At 38.1% G+C, this 18,960-nt stretch overlaps 1 protein-coding gene across 6 annotated transcripts in view; it reads right to left on the reverse strand.

Annotated features, from left to right (window-relative positions):
* Nucleotides 1-18,960, reverse strand: part of THEMIS (thymocyte selection associated) — a 224,955-nt gene that overhangs the window by 71,490 nt on the left and 134,505 nt on the right. For 4 of the 6 annotated variants that reach the window (XM_077162856.1, XM_077162853.1, XM_077162857.1 and 1 more), the window contains one exon: nt 12,462-13,756. In XM_077162856.1, the coding sequence (XP_077018971.1) occupies nt 12,642-13,756 (1,115 nt within the window). In that variant the 3' untranslated portion in view covers nt 12,462-12,641. Of the gene's footprint in view, nt 1-4,203; nt 4,571-12,461; nt 13,757-18,960 lie in introns of those variants that run through there. The other 2 variants (XM_077162854.1, XM_077162855.1) reach the window with 2 other exon arrangements.

An 18,960-nucleotide genomic window follows, 5' to 3' on the forward strand; every position in this document is an offset into this window, starting at 1 on the left:
CAGCAGGTGGAGAACCCTCAGGGTGGGCCCTAACTGAGAGCGACGAGTCTCAGGAAAGTTTCCCGTGGCAACTGTTAGTGCAGTGAAATTTTAAGTTATATGCATATTAAATATATTGATGGTTTCCACAATTTTTGTGAGAACAGAGAAGTAAACATTTAGTCATGGCTTGAATTTTTACTCTAAAATCACAAATATTCCCCCTGGTACTAAGTCTCTTAAAATATTTCCCATTATTTCTACATGAGGGAGAGTATTCCATTCATTAATGTAAATTTTAATAGTTGGATCAACACACAAAAAATGGGGGAGTAGATCTTCAGACCAAGGATTCTTCTTTCAATATTTTAATGAATTAATGAAATGGTAGAATTACCTAAAACTAACAAAAGACTTACTTATACTTTATCTTTTGCAGACAGATCTACATAGTTCGCTAAAATTTATTGTGTGTTATTTAGGCACTTAGACAAGGCCGTTAAACCATTATTTTATTGTATTCACTTATTTGGAACCTCACTATCCTCTAAAATTGTAAGCGCTCTGAGGGCAGCAGGGGTGTTTTAATTAGTACCTGTTTCCCCCTTGTGGTTCATAATTCATATCTTCTAAATGAATGAACAAATGAAAAGAAAATGAAAAACATGCTTCTTTTTATTTCCTGTTTTGGCTCATGGAGAGTAAGCAATACACATGATTAGAATTCATTTAAACAGAATATTCAATTAACAATACTGGAGTTACCACAAGGTTTCTTTATTTTTTCCTGCTTTACTATGAACTCATGTGGAGAGAGCAAAAATGCCTTTAAATTGTAATCTGCGTGTGTTGTACCTGATAGGATGTGCAAATGTTAACTTGAGAAGACTAACCTCTAGTATTAAAACAAAATGGTTAGTTTTCTTAAATAGCATTGAATGTTATAATAAATGAAGAAGTATTTTTCAATGTAAAGTGAATCTACAAAAATCCCTGTCTCTTCCGTATAATAATGAAACTGAACATTTCTGAATTTGTGATTTTTTTCTTGAAATAAATTTGAAAACAACATGGCAGTGCAGTAAAAAATTAATACTCTAACTTTGATGATACGAGAAAGGTGAAAATTTGAAATGATATTTAGTCAAAAGTTTAAACAGGAACTTTTCCGACTGTTCTAAAATGTTAATAGTTGGCATCATCTTGTAATGATTTTTACTACTACAAGGAGAATCATGTATTTTCTGCTCAAAGAACATAAAATAGTTCGTTTAGTGTTCATTATATACCAAACGCTTATATATCAACTCATATGTACAAACTCATATTTACCAAACTTGCATATTTATCTTCATTTAGTCTTAAATAGATATCATTGTCCTCATTTAACAATCAGGTGAACTTTCAATATGATAGATTAAGAACTCAATCAAGGCTGTAAAAACTATTTTGCAAAAATAAGAGTTAAATTTCAGTCTGCCTCAAGTCCATGCTTTTTCCATCAATCTAGATAATTCACATAATATTTGCCCTTAGACTTGTGCTAAATAAATTTATACTTCAAGATAATAATTTTTATTTAACTGGTGGGCTACTTTAGCATGGACCTATAAAGTTAGGGTGTTAGAAGTTGTATTTTTCTAGTAACACTGCCTACAATTTGGGTAGGCTGCTAATTGAGTAAGTGGTGCCTGGTATCTGAACAAAGTTTCCCCTGATTACAGTTCGACGAGTTTTAGAGAATAACATACCTGCCAAATGAAATTTTGAAATTAAGAACTCTTCACTGCAATAGCTAAGCAATGGTTCCATAGGACCCTCTGTTTCTTCTTTGATTTTTCTTTGATTATTCATAGGTTTAGAATTAATTTAAATATATTCATAGATTTAGACAGACTGCAGGGTAAATACAGGTTCTAAAGACAGCCTGCTTGAATTTGATTCTGGATCTCTTTTGTCTTAGAAAGGGAACCAGTACTGATGAACACTTTCATGCCTGTAAAACTGAGATGCTAATAATAATGGAACAAACTTCACTGGGCAATTGTAAAGATTAAATAAACTTATACAGGTAAAAAGTTTAGAATAATGACTGACAATAAAGTTCTCTGGTTGCCACTTTCAGGCTTTCTATGTACTACTGTGATGGTTTGACGGTATATATACCCCACAAAGTCCATTATAAAATCAAGGTTTTAAATTTAATCCTTTCCTGTGGGTGTGCACCCACTATAAGTAGGGCCTTTTGATGAGGTCACTTCAGTTAAGATGTGACCCTTAATTTTAATTATTTAAGATTCTTACTGGAGTCCTTTATGTACCAAATGAATACAAAGAGGAAGAAAGCCACGGAAGCAAGGAACAGAAAGCAACGAAACCAGAAGACAAGGGAGACACCAGCAGACATCACCATGTGCATTGCCATTTGGCAGGGGAGCCAAGATTCACCAGCAGCCAGTTGTAGGGAAGGAAGCATTGCCTTGATGATGCCTTGATTTGAACAGTTTTCTCAGCCTCAAAACTTTAAGCTAATAAAATTCCATTGTTAAAAGCCAACCTATTTCATGGTATTCTGTTTTCAGCATCCTAGCAAACTAAAACAACCACTTTTATCCCTTATATTTTGGATTTCACAATAGTCCATCTTTTCTTCTATGCTCCACAGTCTCCTGCATCATGCCATCCTCTCCTAGAACCTCATTTACTGTTTACATTCGCTGACACTCGAACCATTATCTTCAGTCCCTACTTTTTCCCAAAACTATAGACTCATACTTACCTTCCTACTAGAGATCTCTACTCAGATATCTCACAGACATGTCAAATTTAACATGATTTTTATTAAACTCATTTTGCCCCTGTTTATCCATCCTTCTCTCTAGAAGCTGTGTTCATTATTTTCATGCATTTCATGACAATCTATTCTGAGGCTTATGTCAGAAATCTGAGTGTTTTCATGTATTGTGTCTGTTTTATTCCCTATATTTCATCAATCACACATCCTATGAAACCATCCTAAAATTGTTTTAAATAAGTCTCTTCCGAGGCAGCCTCCCTCTTTGTCTTATTTATTGCTTCAGCTTTCTAACTGATCTCCCTGCTCTATCTGAATTGATTTTTCTGCTCTATAATTAGAGTGATTTTCTGAAATAGACATTTTAATAACTTTTTATTGAGGTATAATTGAGGGTGACACCATTGTAAGTGTGCAAATCAAGGATTTAATAAATGTATAGAGTTGTGCAGCATCACCACAGTCCAGATTTAAGAGCTTTTCACTACACTTCTTACTGGAGTCCTTTATGTACCAAATGACTACAAAGAGGAAGAAAGCCATGGAAGCAAGGAACAGAGAGCAACGAAACCAGACGAGAAGGGAGAGACCAGCAGACACCACCATGTGCATTGCCATGTGGCAGGGGATCCAAGATTCACCATTTTAGTTCATCTCCACCACATCCACCCTACACTACCGCTGATCTACTTCTGCCTCTACAAACCCACCTCTCCCTGACATTAAATATCTAAAATAGAAATTTGATTGTTCTTTCCTTATAGGAAACTTGCAATTTTCTTTTTCCTCTGTAGAAAGTCCAACTTCCTTTAAAAACAGAACAATTTAGGAGACAAGTCTGTTTTAATATGGAGTACAAACGATTTTGCTTATCTTCATTCCTAAAGAGAATGACTGACCAGTTAAAATGCATATTTTTATCAACTAGGAGGGTGAAAAGAAAATGAAAACTAGCTCGTTTCAGGTGTTAATGTTTCAGCTTTGGGCTTAATAGGGTATCAGTTCCTGTTGTTAAAGAAGGGTTGAAGGATACAGGAAAAAAGTTACCTCTAGGAATCACAAGAAGAAGAGATGACATGACTTAAAGAAGGAAAGAGAAGGACTGGTGAGTGGGAGGTCCAAAGAACCTAGTAGCCATCCTTGGAAATTGGCCACGTGTCTCTTGGAAGAGACACATTCACTGCCATGTGAACATCTGCTGGCTGAACCAGATAAGGGGCGGGTCAAACCACATAAAGATGGAATTTGACCATTGAGCATGGTGTGACATGGTGACCTAACAAGTTGCTGTTGAGGAAGCCCCAACCCCCACTGTAACAGAATGATTAAGAAGTGAACTTTACAATTTGGCAACCCTGAGCTGAGAAAGTTGGTAAAGACATACAGTTCATGATCTGAGCCTCCTTGCCCTTCACCCTCATATCGCCATTCTATGCTGCACCCACGATGAACAGATTCCAGACGATGGAGTTATGCTGCACCCCTTCTCCAAACACACTTCTTCCAAAGGAGCTCCACAAACACCGTCCTTCATCAGGGTCATTCTGCTGCCTAAACTTACATTTCAACCTGGAAATACTTGGAGCCGAATCCCAAATTTTTGATAGGTTTTAATAAATAGTTCCAAAGAACCCTGCAGTCTCCATACCTCTGCCTTATCTCTCCTGTATCCATCTTCTAATTGTCTCCTTCCCTGTGTCTCCCCCATCAGACAGAGAGCCCCCTGCGCACAATTACTGCATTTCATTCACCAGGGTCTCCAGTGCTTTTCACCACAAATGCTTTATACCTGCAGAACTAAAGCAAGTGTAAATAATTACGACTCATTATTTTTAACATTTTAAAATATAAATACAAACATTAAAATTATTAGATAGATAATGTGCAATCAGACCAATATTTAAAGAATACTAACAGCTAAATTTTTAACTTTCAACCTTTTCAATCTTTTATACAATTATATCACTCTAATTTTCTCTAGGTAGCAGTAATACTTTCTGAGTATTTTTTGGCCTGTGAAGAGTATGTCTATTATTCTGACCCCTTTAATACATCAACGTGCATTATCTTTTCACTATTGTTTTAAGCACTTGATAACAACAAACTTTTATTGGAGATAAATGCTGTAGCTAAACAAATATGTCACAGGTTAGAATAATATTCTTATTTCTTCAGTTACACTAAAAAAACAGATATTTGTTTCTTTTGACATATTTCGTAACTCCATAATTTTACAGTCAGCCTCTTTAAGATTTTTGTCTATGTAAAAAAAGATGATTTATTAAAATATATAGAATTATCTTGTGGTTTTAAATATATAAATTGATTACTATTTGGCTAATTTTTTCATCAATTGCCTTTTAATTTTGTAGACTTTCCCCCTATTTTCTCTTCTCATCAGATTTTAAGTCAGCTATGTAGTTGTTTCAGTACATATCTTAAATGACTGTATGTCTCACAAAGTTGTTAAAAGTAACTTTTCTGGGCGGGCCGCGGTGGCTCAGCGGGCAAAGTGCTTGCCTGCTATGCCGGAGGACCTCGGCTCGATTCCCGGCCCCAGCCCATGTAACGAAAACGGAGAAACAAAATACAATAAAACAAGAAAATGTTTAAAAGATGTTTCCCTTTCTTCCTCTCTTCCTTCCTTCTATCCTTCCTTCCTTCTCTCTGTCTTTCCTTTAAAAAAAAAAAAAAAAAAAAAAAAAAAAGTAACTTTTCTATTGGAAGCATATCAAGGTAATTAATTTAGAGGCTTTCTAAAATATCATGATCATATTGAAGTTAGATGATGGACAAAATAGATGAAAAAAAAAGTTTAGTGTTGTAAAAAATTGGCCAAAAGTTTTCCATAAAATAACAAATTTGTATTAATTCTTTCTTTCTCTGAATTTTTAGAATATTTATGGACTCTGGTCCTTTCAATTCAAAGTTCACTTTCACTTATTACTCTCTTCTATATTTTAAAACAAATCTTTTTCTTCTTAAGTTTCTACTTTTCAAAATTTGAAACAAAAGATACTGATTTTTGGAAACCTATCCTTATACCTACCTTCATTTACTATCTTAACATTTACAGAAAACTTTATTTGGGAAGCAAAGCATAAACTTTTTCACTGATGTAGATCTGATTTCAATGAAAAAAAAGCAACCAAAAGATTAAAAGTAATGATTGGCTTGCAGAAAACTGGGGAGCTATAGCAAAACTCATTTGCTCAAATATATGACTTATGTTTCCTCAATTTATTTCTAGGCGAGTTTTTTATTCTAAAATAAATTCAGAACTGATAAATATAGGACAGAAAATTCATACAAATCAGTTTGGAAAACTGCAAAGTCAGCTGGAACTTATCGCCTCTGCTTTTCTCCAACTACTTTTTTGATTTTGTAAAATTTGAAAAATAGAACTGAAGACGCTGAGCTCAAATAACAAAACTTAAACATCTAATGAGCCCACACTCAACGCAAAGATTTTCGGCATTAAAATTCCTGTAAGAATTATAGGAACTTGGCATTCAAATGCCCTGACTTCAGTGCCTTGAATGTCTCAAACTACTAACTCTTCTGTCATTGTGGTCATTTCTAAACAGGAATTTCCAGGCAACAGATGTGTAAGTAAATGAAAACTAGTGTAACCGTCTTTAAAGTCAAAAATATAATGTGATTTATTCCAAATTTCGCTTAGTCACCCTGCCAAGCCACTGGGAAAATAGTTTTTTTTAATTAATTCACATGTTTAGCAGCTAGAAAACAAGTATCACACAGATATGCAAACACACATGCACATAAACAGCAACACTGGAAATAGGTTCTTCACATATTTGGCAGTATTTTAAATCTTGACTCTCCAGGGAAAGTAATGGGAGGGAACATTAGTAACCGATGTCCTATGACAAGCCCCACCCCATGTGGACATTCTCAGCTCAAAGAAGCCCAAAGTTGTGGTTCATTCAACTATTTCCAAGGTGGAGTATATTTAGTCATTGCACTATATGAAAATAGTGTTCTCTATATATAAACTCTAGAGTAAATTAGCATTTTTTTTCATTTGACAATAGTCCATTTTTTGGTTGCAATTCCTTTAAAATTAGACAATATTTGCAGTTGTCTTACTTTGTCTTGTTCTTTTTCATTGTAAGCTCAGCTGTCCAGCTAGAAATATTAACATATTACATGTCATGTCTAGAGCAAAATGTAAAAGTTCAAATTACTCTCCTACTTTCCGAAGCTCAGGAGACTTATAAATCATGTGCGTATCCCACTGGCACAGACCACAAACCACCAGGTTTCAGGTAGAACCCCAGTTGGGCTGATTTCCAACCCAGCACTTCTCTTATCTGTCCTTTGCCTTCCTTCCCAATCTTTTCACTTCCTCCTACTATAGTTGGTTCTACACAGGCCATTGCTATTTGCCTGATGGCAAACCCCAGGCAGCTCAGAAACCATGTTTTATTCATCTGCATGTGTCTTGCACAATGAACAGCTCGAATGTTTGCTAAAATATAACCTAAAATGTATCTCACATTTAAAATTTGTCAACTAATTAAGGGAAGGTCATAAGTCTCCTCTATTTTTCTTATTATCCAGATTCAATAACCCCATTTATAAGCATGCTCATGTTCTCTATTTTCATTGCCTGTGTTCTTTGAAAATTGCTATAAAAATCATTTTTCCCTGTTCACAGGAAAAACAGACCATCAGCTTCTATTTTTAGACCGAGAAGGGACACCAAGTGTATATAGCATTGGTGTTCAGAAACACGGACTCAGATATAAATGCAAAGATCTTAATGTTTTTACCCAGCGTCAGGGTGACAAAAGTAAAAACAAATCACATCATTTGTGACTGAATCCTATAGATCACAGCTGAGTGCATATAATACCATTCCCTAAAGATCTAGATTTCACCTTGGAGCATGAGTTTCTTTAATACTCAGCCACTCTATCTGTCACACCACATCAGAAGTAACTTCGTAACACCAGCAGCAGCTGTTGAAATGTTCTCTCTGCACCTCCCAGGAACTATAGCATTCCTTCCGCCTTTTCCAGCCCTCACTCTAATTCTGGTACAGGATTTTTTTTCCTGCTCATTTCACAATTTCACAGTACCTTGCCATTGCTGCCTCCCTTGCTCTTTGCCTTTATGTCTCCTTTGGGTGTTCTTGTCCGACAGAAATCTAGAAATTCTGGTAGCAAAGGGGACACTTGGGCATTAAATGGCCAAACAGAGTTAGTGAAATGCAAGATTTCTGGTCCCAGCTGCGGTCTCTAAAGAAGTAGAACATCTCATCCTTCAACCAAAGGTTTGTTTTTCTGTCTGATTATAGGCCCTTTCATCAAGATGCAGAAGTTACATTTCTCCTATGTGGCACTTGGAAGTCATAGCCATAAATATCCACGACAGGCAAAAACCCCAGTGAGGACAGGGCCTTTCAGAATATACGAAACTCTTTCTGACACAGAAGCTACCCTTCAGGGAAAGAGAGTCTGTCTCACAGCATTCTTTCTGAGAACACAATTTTCAGTCCCAACTTCATTTATTTCATCACTTTCAATATTGTTTTCATGTGATTAAGAATCCAGATGCACAGATTTTAAAGGCGCTATTGCTGCATGATATCATAAGCCTAAAAAGAATTTTTTTGGTCAATTTTGCATGCCCCTGTTCATTCTTTAGGCTCCATACATTTTCTTTCAAACAATTGAGTATCAAATTTAAAAACAACAACATCCTGCAATGTAAAACTTCATGGGCCTGGAGGTTGTGGTCACCTCTATGTCAGCTGCCCTTGACCTTCACCCCTGCCCAGAGCTAGATTACATTTCTCTAGTTTCCACTTCTTTTCTTATTTAGGTCACTCCTAAAGCTACAGAAGAGTCTTAATATTTCCTTCGAAAGCAGTTTTTTCTATATATTCTAGCTCCTACCATCTGTTGGGATAGCTAAGTTCACTTTGTCCACCTGTCCGGATTATGGAATCTGGTTGCTTGGTCAAACGAGTGCTGGCCTGATGGTCACTGGGAGCAGTTTCATGGGTTTAGATCATCAGTAAATCGATTTTACCTGTGACTGATTACAGTCACAATCAACTGAGGAGACTGCCTACAGCAATGAGAGAGACAGCTCATCCAAACAGCTAAAGACCCTACAACAGAAAGTGATTATTTCAACAGGGATAACTTCCGTATCTTCTTCAGCCAGCCAGTTTCTCCTGGGAAATTCATCAAAAACCCTCATTGGAGTTTCCAGCTTGCAGCCTGCCCTGTAGAAATTTTGTACTTGCCCATCCCCACATTTGCATGACCCAATTCCTCTAAAAAAATCTCATAATATTTACATATATATATCCTGCTGGTTCTGTTTTCCCACACATCGGTTCTTATATGGCCTCAATTTCCAAACCTCTTAGATTAACTTGAAGGGATCACAACTAACAATGGATACCTGCTATAGCTGAACTCAAACACCAAATACATTGTAGATTTTCGCCCTTACATTATCTATAATCTGCCCTATAACTTAACACAAGAGATGATCTAGTAAAGTTAATGACCTATTGGGAAAGTAAAACTAAATTCACATACAGAAGCATCTGATTTTCTTCTCTAAGCATGTAATAAGGCATTTTAATGAGCTAAATGAGATTGAACATTTAAACTCTGAATACCCTTTAAAATGGGTTCTCTAAATTTACAGCAATAGACCATACACAGACCAAAATCTTAAGGCCATGTTTTCCATAGCTGCTTCTTGCCTGTAAAGTATAAAAATGTTCTACCCAATTACTTCAAAAGCATTTGTGATAAAAGAGCTTTAATGTAGATATCAAAAGAACCATAAAGGAAATATATGAAAGAATGACATGGTGATAATAAGAAATAGTTGATGTGAGAAATTTTTAAGCAAATAATGCAGACACTATCCAAAACAATTTCTCAGTGAACTCCTATCTTCATGGTGAGAAAAATTATTGAAAATGAGGTCAGTAGGTTTGATAAAGGTAAACCACAGTGGCTTCTGGCATTTTAAAGTGATTTCAAAGGGAATATTATGCTTTATCACCACACTAATGGAACTAATTAGAAACAAAAAATCATGGGTCCTTCTGAACTCGGGCAGCTCTCAACCACAGCAGGAACTCCCTGAAAACATCACTGACCTACCATTGGTTTCTGAGCTTCTGCTGCACCCTTTTTAGGGAAAAGAAATCTGTTCCAACGTATTACGCATAATTGCTCTCTCTTTGACTTACAACCAGTGTCTGTATTCTTTCCCATAGAGCAGTTGTTTAGCTGCATAAAATAATAATATCACCTAGTAACAAGCCTTTCACATTTAGACAATCCCTAAGTTCCCTCAACCATTCCTCAAAAGAAAATAGCACTGGACCTCTCAACGTCTTAATGAACATCTCTTAACCTCTCATAACAAACTTCAGCTAAATGATAGTTCTCTCTAGAATTGGGGTTCAGAGTTAGCACACCATTCCATGCCATGTCTGAACAGTGAACAAGCAGTTAGGAATGACTAATCTGATCTGGAATCCTACATCCACGAGTGTGATCAAAGCTCACTTTAGCTATATTTTAGTAGTCTAGCATAGCACTGCTGTTTTGTGAGCTTCTCCCAATAAAATGTTTGGATCATTTTCATATGACTTTCTGTCAAAAGATATAGATATACATATATATATTTAAATTTTATATATATATTTAAATATATTTTATATATATATATAAATTTTAATCTGTTTTTCCCTATTAATGCCTTGTTGGTGGCTTAAGACTTTTAGTGTCTTCTTCCATCCTGACTACAGTGGACTCTGCTTCTCTGTCTCACCAGACCTTCTTATAAGTGTGGTTCTAACATCTCTATTATTTGAAGCAACAGGGTCCTCACTCCTTCCACACCAATCATGTACCTAGTTGGAGCTGCCAATAAGTCGACTGAGCCAGGAGATGGACAGGCATATGATCCAATAAAGGTCCTTCCCTTTTGAACATTAAAATCAGACAAAGAGATTGCACTGCTCCCTAGCATTGGAATTCTGAGACGTGAGATGCAGAAACGGTCAGCAATGGTGCTTCTGGCCCTGGTGATCCTGCTTCCACCCACCCCTGAAGCTTAGCTGAAGCCGTAGATTTTATTAAAAAGTCGTCATTGGCAACCAGAGTCCTAACATATATTGATATTTTGCTCTTTAAGATTTTTATTTATTCCTTCCAACTTTATGTGGCTATAACAAATTGCCACAAACTTGATGGCTTAAAGAACACAAATGTTTTATCATGCAGTTCTACATGTCAGACATCTGGCACAGGTCTCAGGAACTAAAATCAAGGTTGGGGCAGGCCTGTGTTCCCTTGTGGAGCTCTGGGGGAGCACCCTTCCCCTGCCTTTTCCAGCTTCCTTGGCTCTTGGCTCGCTCCCCCCATCTTCAAGAAGACCACGTCTCTCTGACCATCCTCTCTTGGTCACTTCTCCCTGGGTCTTACGTCAGCTTGAAAATGTTCTTTTAGGTCTCAGGCCCCTGCCTGGAAAAACCAGGATAATTTCCCCACCTCAAGCTCCTTAATTATATCTGCAAGTAACACACTCACAGGATGCAGGGATTCGTGTTTGGACCTCTTTGGGGGCTGGGGTTGGGCATTATTCTGCCTAACTTACATCCACTGAGCAGGAGAATAGTATTCCATCTCCCATCCTAGCTTCCAGCTCCCGTCATCCAACTCAGTAATAAAAGTATGTTGAACAGGAGAAGCCAAAGACACATTCCACGTTAATAAGATTAATAATATGATCAATATCATAAGTCGACGTTATCTGGGAACAGTGTTTGATTAGACATGACTCCGACTATTTTGCTGGAAAAGAAATTTCATATAGTTGATTTGTTATCTTTTTTTCTAAAGGTGAGTTTGGAGATCTTTACTGGATTTCGCCAGCATACAATCAGATGGCAATCTTTGAAATGTAGAATTAAAAGTATTTCCATATCCACAGACTTGAAGCCCGAGGCTGCTCCCTTTCCTAAGTATGGAGAGTAAACACAGCGTCTCTCTTTGCTTTACTAATCGCTCTGTTTCCCCAAGCTGCAAACACAACATCTGCCAGGCCAGAATTGAGGCCAAAACGACTCATTTCAAAAGTGCAGGCCTTCCACGCCCCACGGAACCACTGATGGAACCTCAGTGTCCTGGTGGGAGGACAAGTTCCTCACAGGCCCCACAGGGACGTGCGCAAAAGACAAAGACCTCAAGTAGAAATGAAGCTGAAACCCCCAAAATCTTTAGAGTGGTGATGTTCCCTCTGTAATGGTCTCATACTCTCTGCAATTTTATTGAATTTGTTTTTCAATAGAACTGTTAGAGATAACAACTCTCAGATAGACAGAATGCAGGCAGATGCTCACAATCTCACACACAGTTCTGCCAAGATATTTTTACATCATTCTGCACATAAAACAAAATGAAGACATGTGTTATAGATGCATCTACCAGTACCCGCACCCTCCCCGCCAGAAGGGGGTAGTTTATGGTAAGCTCATTTCCTGGATGAAGTATTAAAACAATTCTTTCCAGAAAAGAATGAACAGCACTTCCAAAATAAAAGAAATTTGCTTCTCAGGCACCTTATAAAACACTCTTAATTACCAAAACCCATTGAAATGGCAATTTGGGTCACCATATGCAAATACCCTCCCTGCTATTTCTAATGCAATATAAACATCATGCCACATCGACTGGTTAAGCACCAAAACACAAAACGCCGCAACAGCTCATGCACTGTTGATGTTTATTCATCTACTGTGCATCAGAACGGCTCATTTCAAAAATGGTATGAGAGAAGGAAATGCAGGCAAAACACAAGTTCAGAAAAGACTTGAAATAAATTGCCTCAAGTACAATTCTTTGGAGGAAATGCCACAAAATGATCTTACCTTGGGAAACTTAGGCAGAGCCACCGTCTTTCCCACCGAGGACAGTGAAGGTAATTTTATTTCCCCCATTGTGGGGTGTTTGGGGGGACGAGGTGGAGGGTGCAAGAAGGCGCTTTCATATCGCCGCATCATGTAATACTGTTCTTCAGTGATCTCTTCGATCAGAGTCCTGACTGCAAATGATCCTGTTTCCCAAAACGAGTTACTGACTAACTGTACAGTCAAACTCAGGCGGCCGACAGGAATCTCCCAACGCTCCCTGGGGTTGGCAAAGTCACTCACGAGTAGATAAGAGTCGGTGATCTCTTCCTCCAGCCGCAGTCCCAGGGTAGCTGCCAAAAAGTCCTCTTGAATGGAAAGGTCTCTCACAGACACCTTCACATTGAAGGGCAAGCAAAACCGCGTGCAAAGCTCAGAAATCTGGTACTGTTTCTTATCATGAATCACCTCTACAAAATGTCCTTCCATGTACAAAGGGAGAAGGGCTGCCTCATGAGAGGTCTTGAGGATTTTCTTACAGGCCAGAACGTCCACCGCTGTTTTGAGTTCCTCACAGAGGACTTGAGTAGCTTGTGAGTGATGGACGAGGAACTGGTCCCCAACCGACACGCCTGGCAGCTGGTCATGAGGGGTGTGGAAGGCTTTGGTGGCAACCACGTGGAGTGGCTCCGTCGCGCTCATAGCTATCTCCAGGTCATAAGCGGTTGGGAACTCCCGGGGCTGCCGCTTGAATTTGCCTTGGTAGCTAGTGGGGATCAAGAAGTGTCTTTTGGGAAAACTGCTTCTCGTTTCTGAAGCTAAGATTCTCGAAGCCTGGTATTTTTTGTGAATCACAATGGTTTTCCCGGGCTGTAAAATGCTTCTGGGCAGCTGGTTTCCAAGAGGCCCTTCTACGACTTCAGCTACAATGGGAAACTCTTTACTGGTCATTTCCAAAAGATCTTTTGTAGATAAGAGCTCAAGAAACCACTTTGCATCGTAAGTGTCAGTTATGTCTTTGACTTCAACATCTAAACTGGGGAGGATACGGACTATATCCTTTTGGACTGAAAACAAACAAACAAAAAAAGATTATGACATTTTGTGATAAAAGAAAATGTTATCTGTGAGTAGTATTAGAATTTCCTTGGGTACCATAGATAAATTTCATTGAAAACAAACTTCATATGAGCATAATATAACATTTCTTACCCGTAGCTTTCTTTTTTCAAAATTTAAGTTGAAACAGATCGGACATAAAGTTAACACTTCTAAAACTAGTATTCAGCTTAAGTAATATTTGTTAACTAGTATGTTGGGGGCTTAGGAACTTCACCTAAATCCTTCTCACTACAGCCTAAGGATAACTGTCCTGAATTTAATGTCAATCATTTCTTTATTTTATCACACCTAAAAGATGACACAAACACTGAATTAGCAAATACTGAACCATTGCTTTTAGGACAAAAACAGGATTAGATTTCAGCAAGCCTTCGGTCACAATATTTTCATCAACAGATCAATACATCATTTTGTTGTGTGTGTTTTTGTTTAAAACCATCGTATAGAATACACATCACTGATTCTTTAACATTGAACTCATGGCCAACAGCACGGTAACACTGAACATAGTCTTACTGAAACTTATCTGACACACAACTTTCCCTCATAAGGCACGTTACAGACTCCCTGCTCTTACGAACACTAGACAGCACTTCAGCTTTACGCCTGCAGGCCATTTTAAACAGTGATCACACCAACAAAAAGCACAAAACACCAAATATATTGTGGCACTAAATATACTGTGAAAAGGAAATTTCTTTACAGTATGAAATATGAGACAAGAAGGCAGAAGTTTGTCTTGTTCAACTTCAGCTAGGATGTGTTATGTCAGGAAATAGAATGTGTTGCTGCTTTGCAAACGTGCGCAAATGATTGCAAAAGAACTGTGAATATTGACTGGCGGACCACAGGTACATTTTAGCAAGTAGGCAAAGTTTCAAATACAGAATCCATGTATAATGAGGATCAACCATGTATCCATATGTGAATGGGTCTGTGTGCATGCGTGTATTTTCAGATGGCTAATAATATCATTTTGACTTATATTCTTGAGGTCCACACTTTATACGTAAAATCAGCTCAGTAGAGAATTTTCGTACTTCAAAGAAGAGTCTTCATGCATAAGGCCTAAGACATACATTCTCTACACAGAACTCCATACTGCCGGGCACAGCAGCACTGCAAACTCATGGGATACCGCATGGTTAATGTGGGAATTCTTTCTCCGTTGGATAGGAAAGGAGTGACCCAGGATGGCCTAGCCGTGCTGAGGGACGCCAGCCAGCTTTGCCTAATGGGCCACCAGGGACAAAGGAATCTCTATTATTCTCAAAACACCAACTGACCCAAAAATCTATCTTTGAGTCCTACAGAGACGCTTGAAATATTGTCCTGAGATCATTTATGTGCTCTCCATGTACTGCTCTGCATAGAGTCATCATAAATGCTCTTGTATGGAAAATAAAGTCGTGTGTTCATGTTGACTCAGAATTTTAATATGGTTTATATGTTAATTTCTTAACACAATATTTTATAGCATTCTCATGATCTGCCGTGTTTCCAAAAATCTCCAGCCACCCTTCTATCAATGTTCTTCCTTCCCTACATTTTTAAAAACTGAACAATTTGGAAATATTAGAAGATAAACTTTCCTCCTATAAAATATTATCTATCATGGAACTGTAACCCATCCCAAACTTTAAAATCTGTTGTATGACTACTTGTTAAAATGTACTTGGAAATTTATTGCTTTTTTATATATGTGTTATTTTTCACAATTAAAAAAAGTTGAAAGAAATTATTTTTAGATTATTATCTATTTATGCAGAATCTGAAAACTATAACTCTAAAACTACTGTCCTATTAGTTGCACAGACTGTCTAACAGAGACACTGAAGACACTACATGAAAAAGTGTTTTTTATTTTCTTAAATGTAAAAAAAGAAAAAAATGAATACAGGAGATATCAATGGTTGGAAATCCACCGTATTGTAAATGTTCTTCATTTTCAAGGAAGTGGGGGGCACTGAGAGAGAAGTTTTTACCTTTATGTTTTGGTCTATATATAGATCAACATACCTTTATATTTTTTAGATTTTTGCACTTTGGGTTGGTTGGATCAAAATGAGCTAGATTTAAGAATCCTGGATCTAGCCCCAGAGAGGCACCGTTGGCTAATACCACTCCTCAAATCCAAGAAAAGCTTGCTATTAGCAGAATAGGTGCCATTCTGGACTTCGTGGGACCTCTGAATTGATCCATCAAACAGTAGGCTCTAAAGCAAGCTAGATCCCAATCTACATTGGATTGAACTCTGCTCCCCAACAAAGACATGTTCAAGTCCTATTCCCTGGTCCTGAGAATGTGTACTCACTTGTGAAAAGTATCTTTGAAGATGTCATTAGGGAAGAGGAGGCCAAACTGGGTTAGAAAGAGAGATACTCAGGTGACAGAGGCAGAGACTGAGCTATTCCACAAGTCAAGAAATACCATGGGTTGCAAAGCACCTCCGAAACCCACAGATTTCAGAGGGGGCATGGCTCTACTGACACTCGGACTTGGATTTCTAGCTTGCGAACTACGAGACCATGCATTTCCATTGTTCATGTCACATGATTTGTCGTGCTTTGTCACAGCAGCCCTGAGAAACAAGACAGGCATGTGGGTGCCGTGGGCAGGAAGAGTCCTGCTACATCTGGAGGGCTCGACTACAGCCCAAGAGGGACTCCAGGCTGAACCATTTCACCTCTGTTCAATTATTTTCTGTCCTTTTTCTGATCTTTCTCCAGTACTTTTGCACCCAAATCCACTGCAGATATACCAGCCGATCTCATCTAATTTGACATAGTAGCAGCTTTTGTGAGAGTAAATATGATTATCTCCATTTTGATATAGTTTCTTCACTTATTTTCCTCTTAACAGACTTGCCTCTTAACTCCTTCTCAGTTTCTTTGTTGGTTTCCCCCGCTGCGCACAATCCTACAACAACACATACACGCCCACATACCACTTAGTGTGCATTGGTTCACTTCCTTTCTTGATTTCCCCTCATGCCATGGCAATCTCAGACAGTTTCATGTCTTTAAATAGCACTTATATGTTGATGACTTTCCTAAATTTTATCTCCAGACAGATTATTCTCCTGAGCTCCAGATGTCTATTTAGACTCCATCTGGATGTCCAATAGATGTCTCAAAGTTAATACACCAAAAACAATATTTGGATCTTCCCTTGCCCAAACCTATTGTCCATTTCAGTTAGTGGGGTCTCCATTTCCCTTGTTCAGTCCAGAAATGCTGGAGACATCCCTGACTTCACCTTTTCTCTCACACCTGACATCCATTACCTCAAGAAGACCTTACTCTAAGCCACATTATCTCTTGCTTGGTTTACTGCAATAACTCCCCAATCAGACTTTTCATAGTCAAACCTCAATGGGGTAGTCAGAGAGATGGTTTTTAAATGTTGTATCAATCAAATCTCTCTTCTGTTCACAGCCCTGCAGTGCCAGTTGTTTTCACTCACAGCAAAAGCCAAGGCCTGTACCATGGTCCCAGATTCCTCTTTGATCTCATCTCTTACTGCGTTACCTCACACTAACTCACTCCTTATTGTCAATCAGGTCTTTGCACTGTCATTTCTACATCCTCCAGACAGCTGTGTTCACGGCCAATTCCTCTTCTTCCATCTGCTCAAGTATCATCTTCTCACTGAGGCCTACCCTGACTACTGTATTTACAAAGTTGCAACCATCCCTGCCCCTTGCCCTGCTTTTCTCTTTTCCATGTCACCTTCAACCTTCAAAATTTCCACATAAGTTATGTTTTTTTATGCCCATTGTTTATTGTTTTATTTCCCCATTAGGAGCATATGTCTTCACAGAGACAGAGGTCTTTGCTTGTGCTGTTTCTCGGTATATTCCAGTATCTCAAATGGCATCTGTGATCTTATGGGTACTCAATAGATATATCAAACGAATGAAAAACAATCGCCAGAACAATGCCCTTGAGTGAACATTAAAAGATGCAATCAAGTGAAAAAGTGGACTTCTATGTAAGATTTCACTAGAAAGAAAAACAGGTTTTACTGTCAAAACTCTGCTATAAATCGTGACAGGTATTTTACATTTCATTTAAAATGTGTCTCTTATGGTTGTAGTTTTCTTACTCAATGGTCTTTATTGTTTAATTTCAGAAAAATAATAATATGGGTGTTTTAGGGAACAAAATACGGTAAAGTGAAATAAATGTTTTTCAGCTCAAATTGTATCATTTGGTAGAAAAGATTAAATTAAACGTATATAAAATCATAATATCTTTGCCTTAACAGAAGACACAATACAGAGAAAGCACATTAGGTGAATACCAACAACTTTTCTTAAATCTATCAGAGGACTGAAGTCACAGGACAAGCCACTGTTCCCAAAACTGGGGAGATGGCCAAATGCAGAGAATTACAACTTCACTATGAACAAAGACTCCTGTTGGAGCCAGAAACTGGTAGAAAAACTTAATGGGTAATTGATGAATTGCTGGAGACTAAGCATAGACCAGTTTGAAAGACGATATACCTGGAGACTTAGCCTTATGGAGCCCCCCCACTTTCATGAGTTTTACTTCCAGTAAGAGTGAAGAGCAGAGAAAAACCCTCTTGTGCTTCCAGCAGGAGGATGGGAAAAGTAAGTATTTTGAAATATCCCCAGAGCATGCTGTTCTCCTTAATAAAAACTGGCCCCCAAGGAAAACTATTCCCTGAGATCCTAACTGAAGAGGGGATAAGGGAAACACCTAACCCCAGCCCTTCTTGCACTGGTGGGGTGGAGGTAAGGAAGGTGTGAGGCATGTGTGAGGGCAGGAACCCTAGAACCCAGACTCACACTTCCTCTCCCACATCTCACTACCACATCAACAGAGCTCCTGCATAATACAGGTCATGATGGCTGGGAGAGTTTCTAGGCTCAACTGTATTTAAGAGGAAGAAGTCACTAGGAAACCCAAATACAACATGGAGGGAAAAGCAAGGACACTAGAGGAAATTTTAGTCTCTGACACCTATAGCTAGAGCAAACAATAAACAAAGGCCTACTCTTACCCAAATAAACATAAAATCTCATGCTAAAGAACTATTTACCTCAGTTCCTTTTACTGGGTACATCATGTACAGGTTTCAACAAAAAAAATTACAAGGTTTGCCAAAAGTCAAAAAACAT

This window comes from Tamandua tetradactyla, chromosome 5 (genome assembly GCF_023851605.1).
Source record: "Tamandua tetradactyla isolate mTamTet1 chromosome 5, mTamTet1.pri, whole genome shotgun sequence".
Classification (NCBI taxonomy): domain Eukaryota; kingdom Metazoa; phylum Chordata; class Mammalia; order Pilosa; family Myrmecophagidae; genus Tamandua; species Tamandua tetradactyla.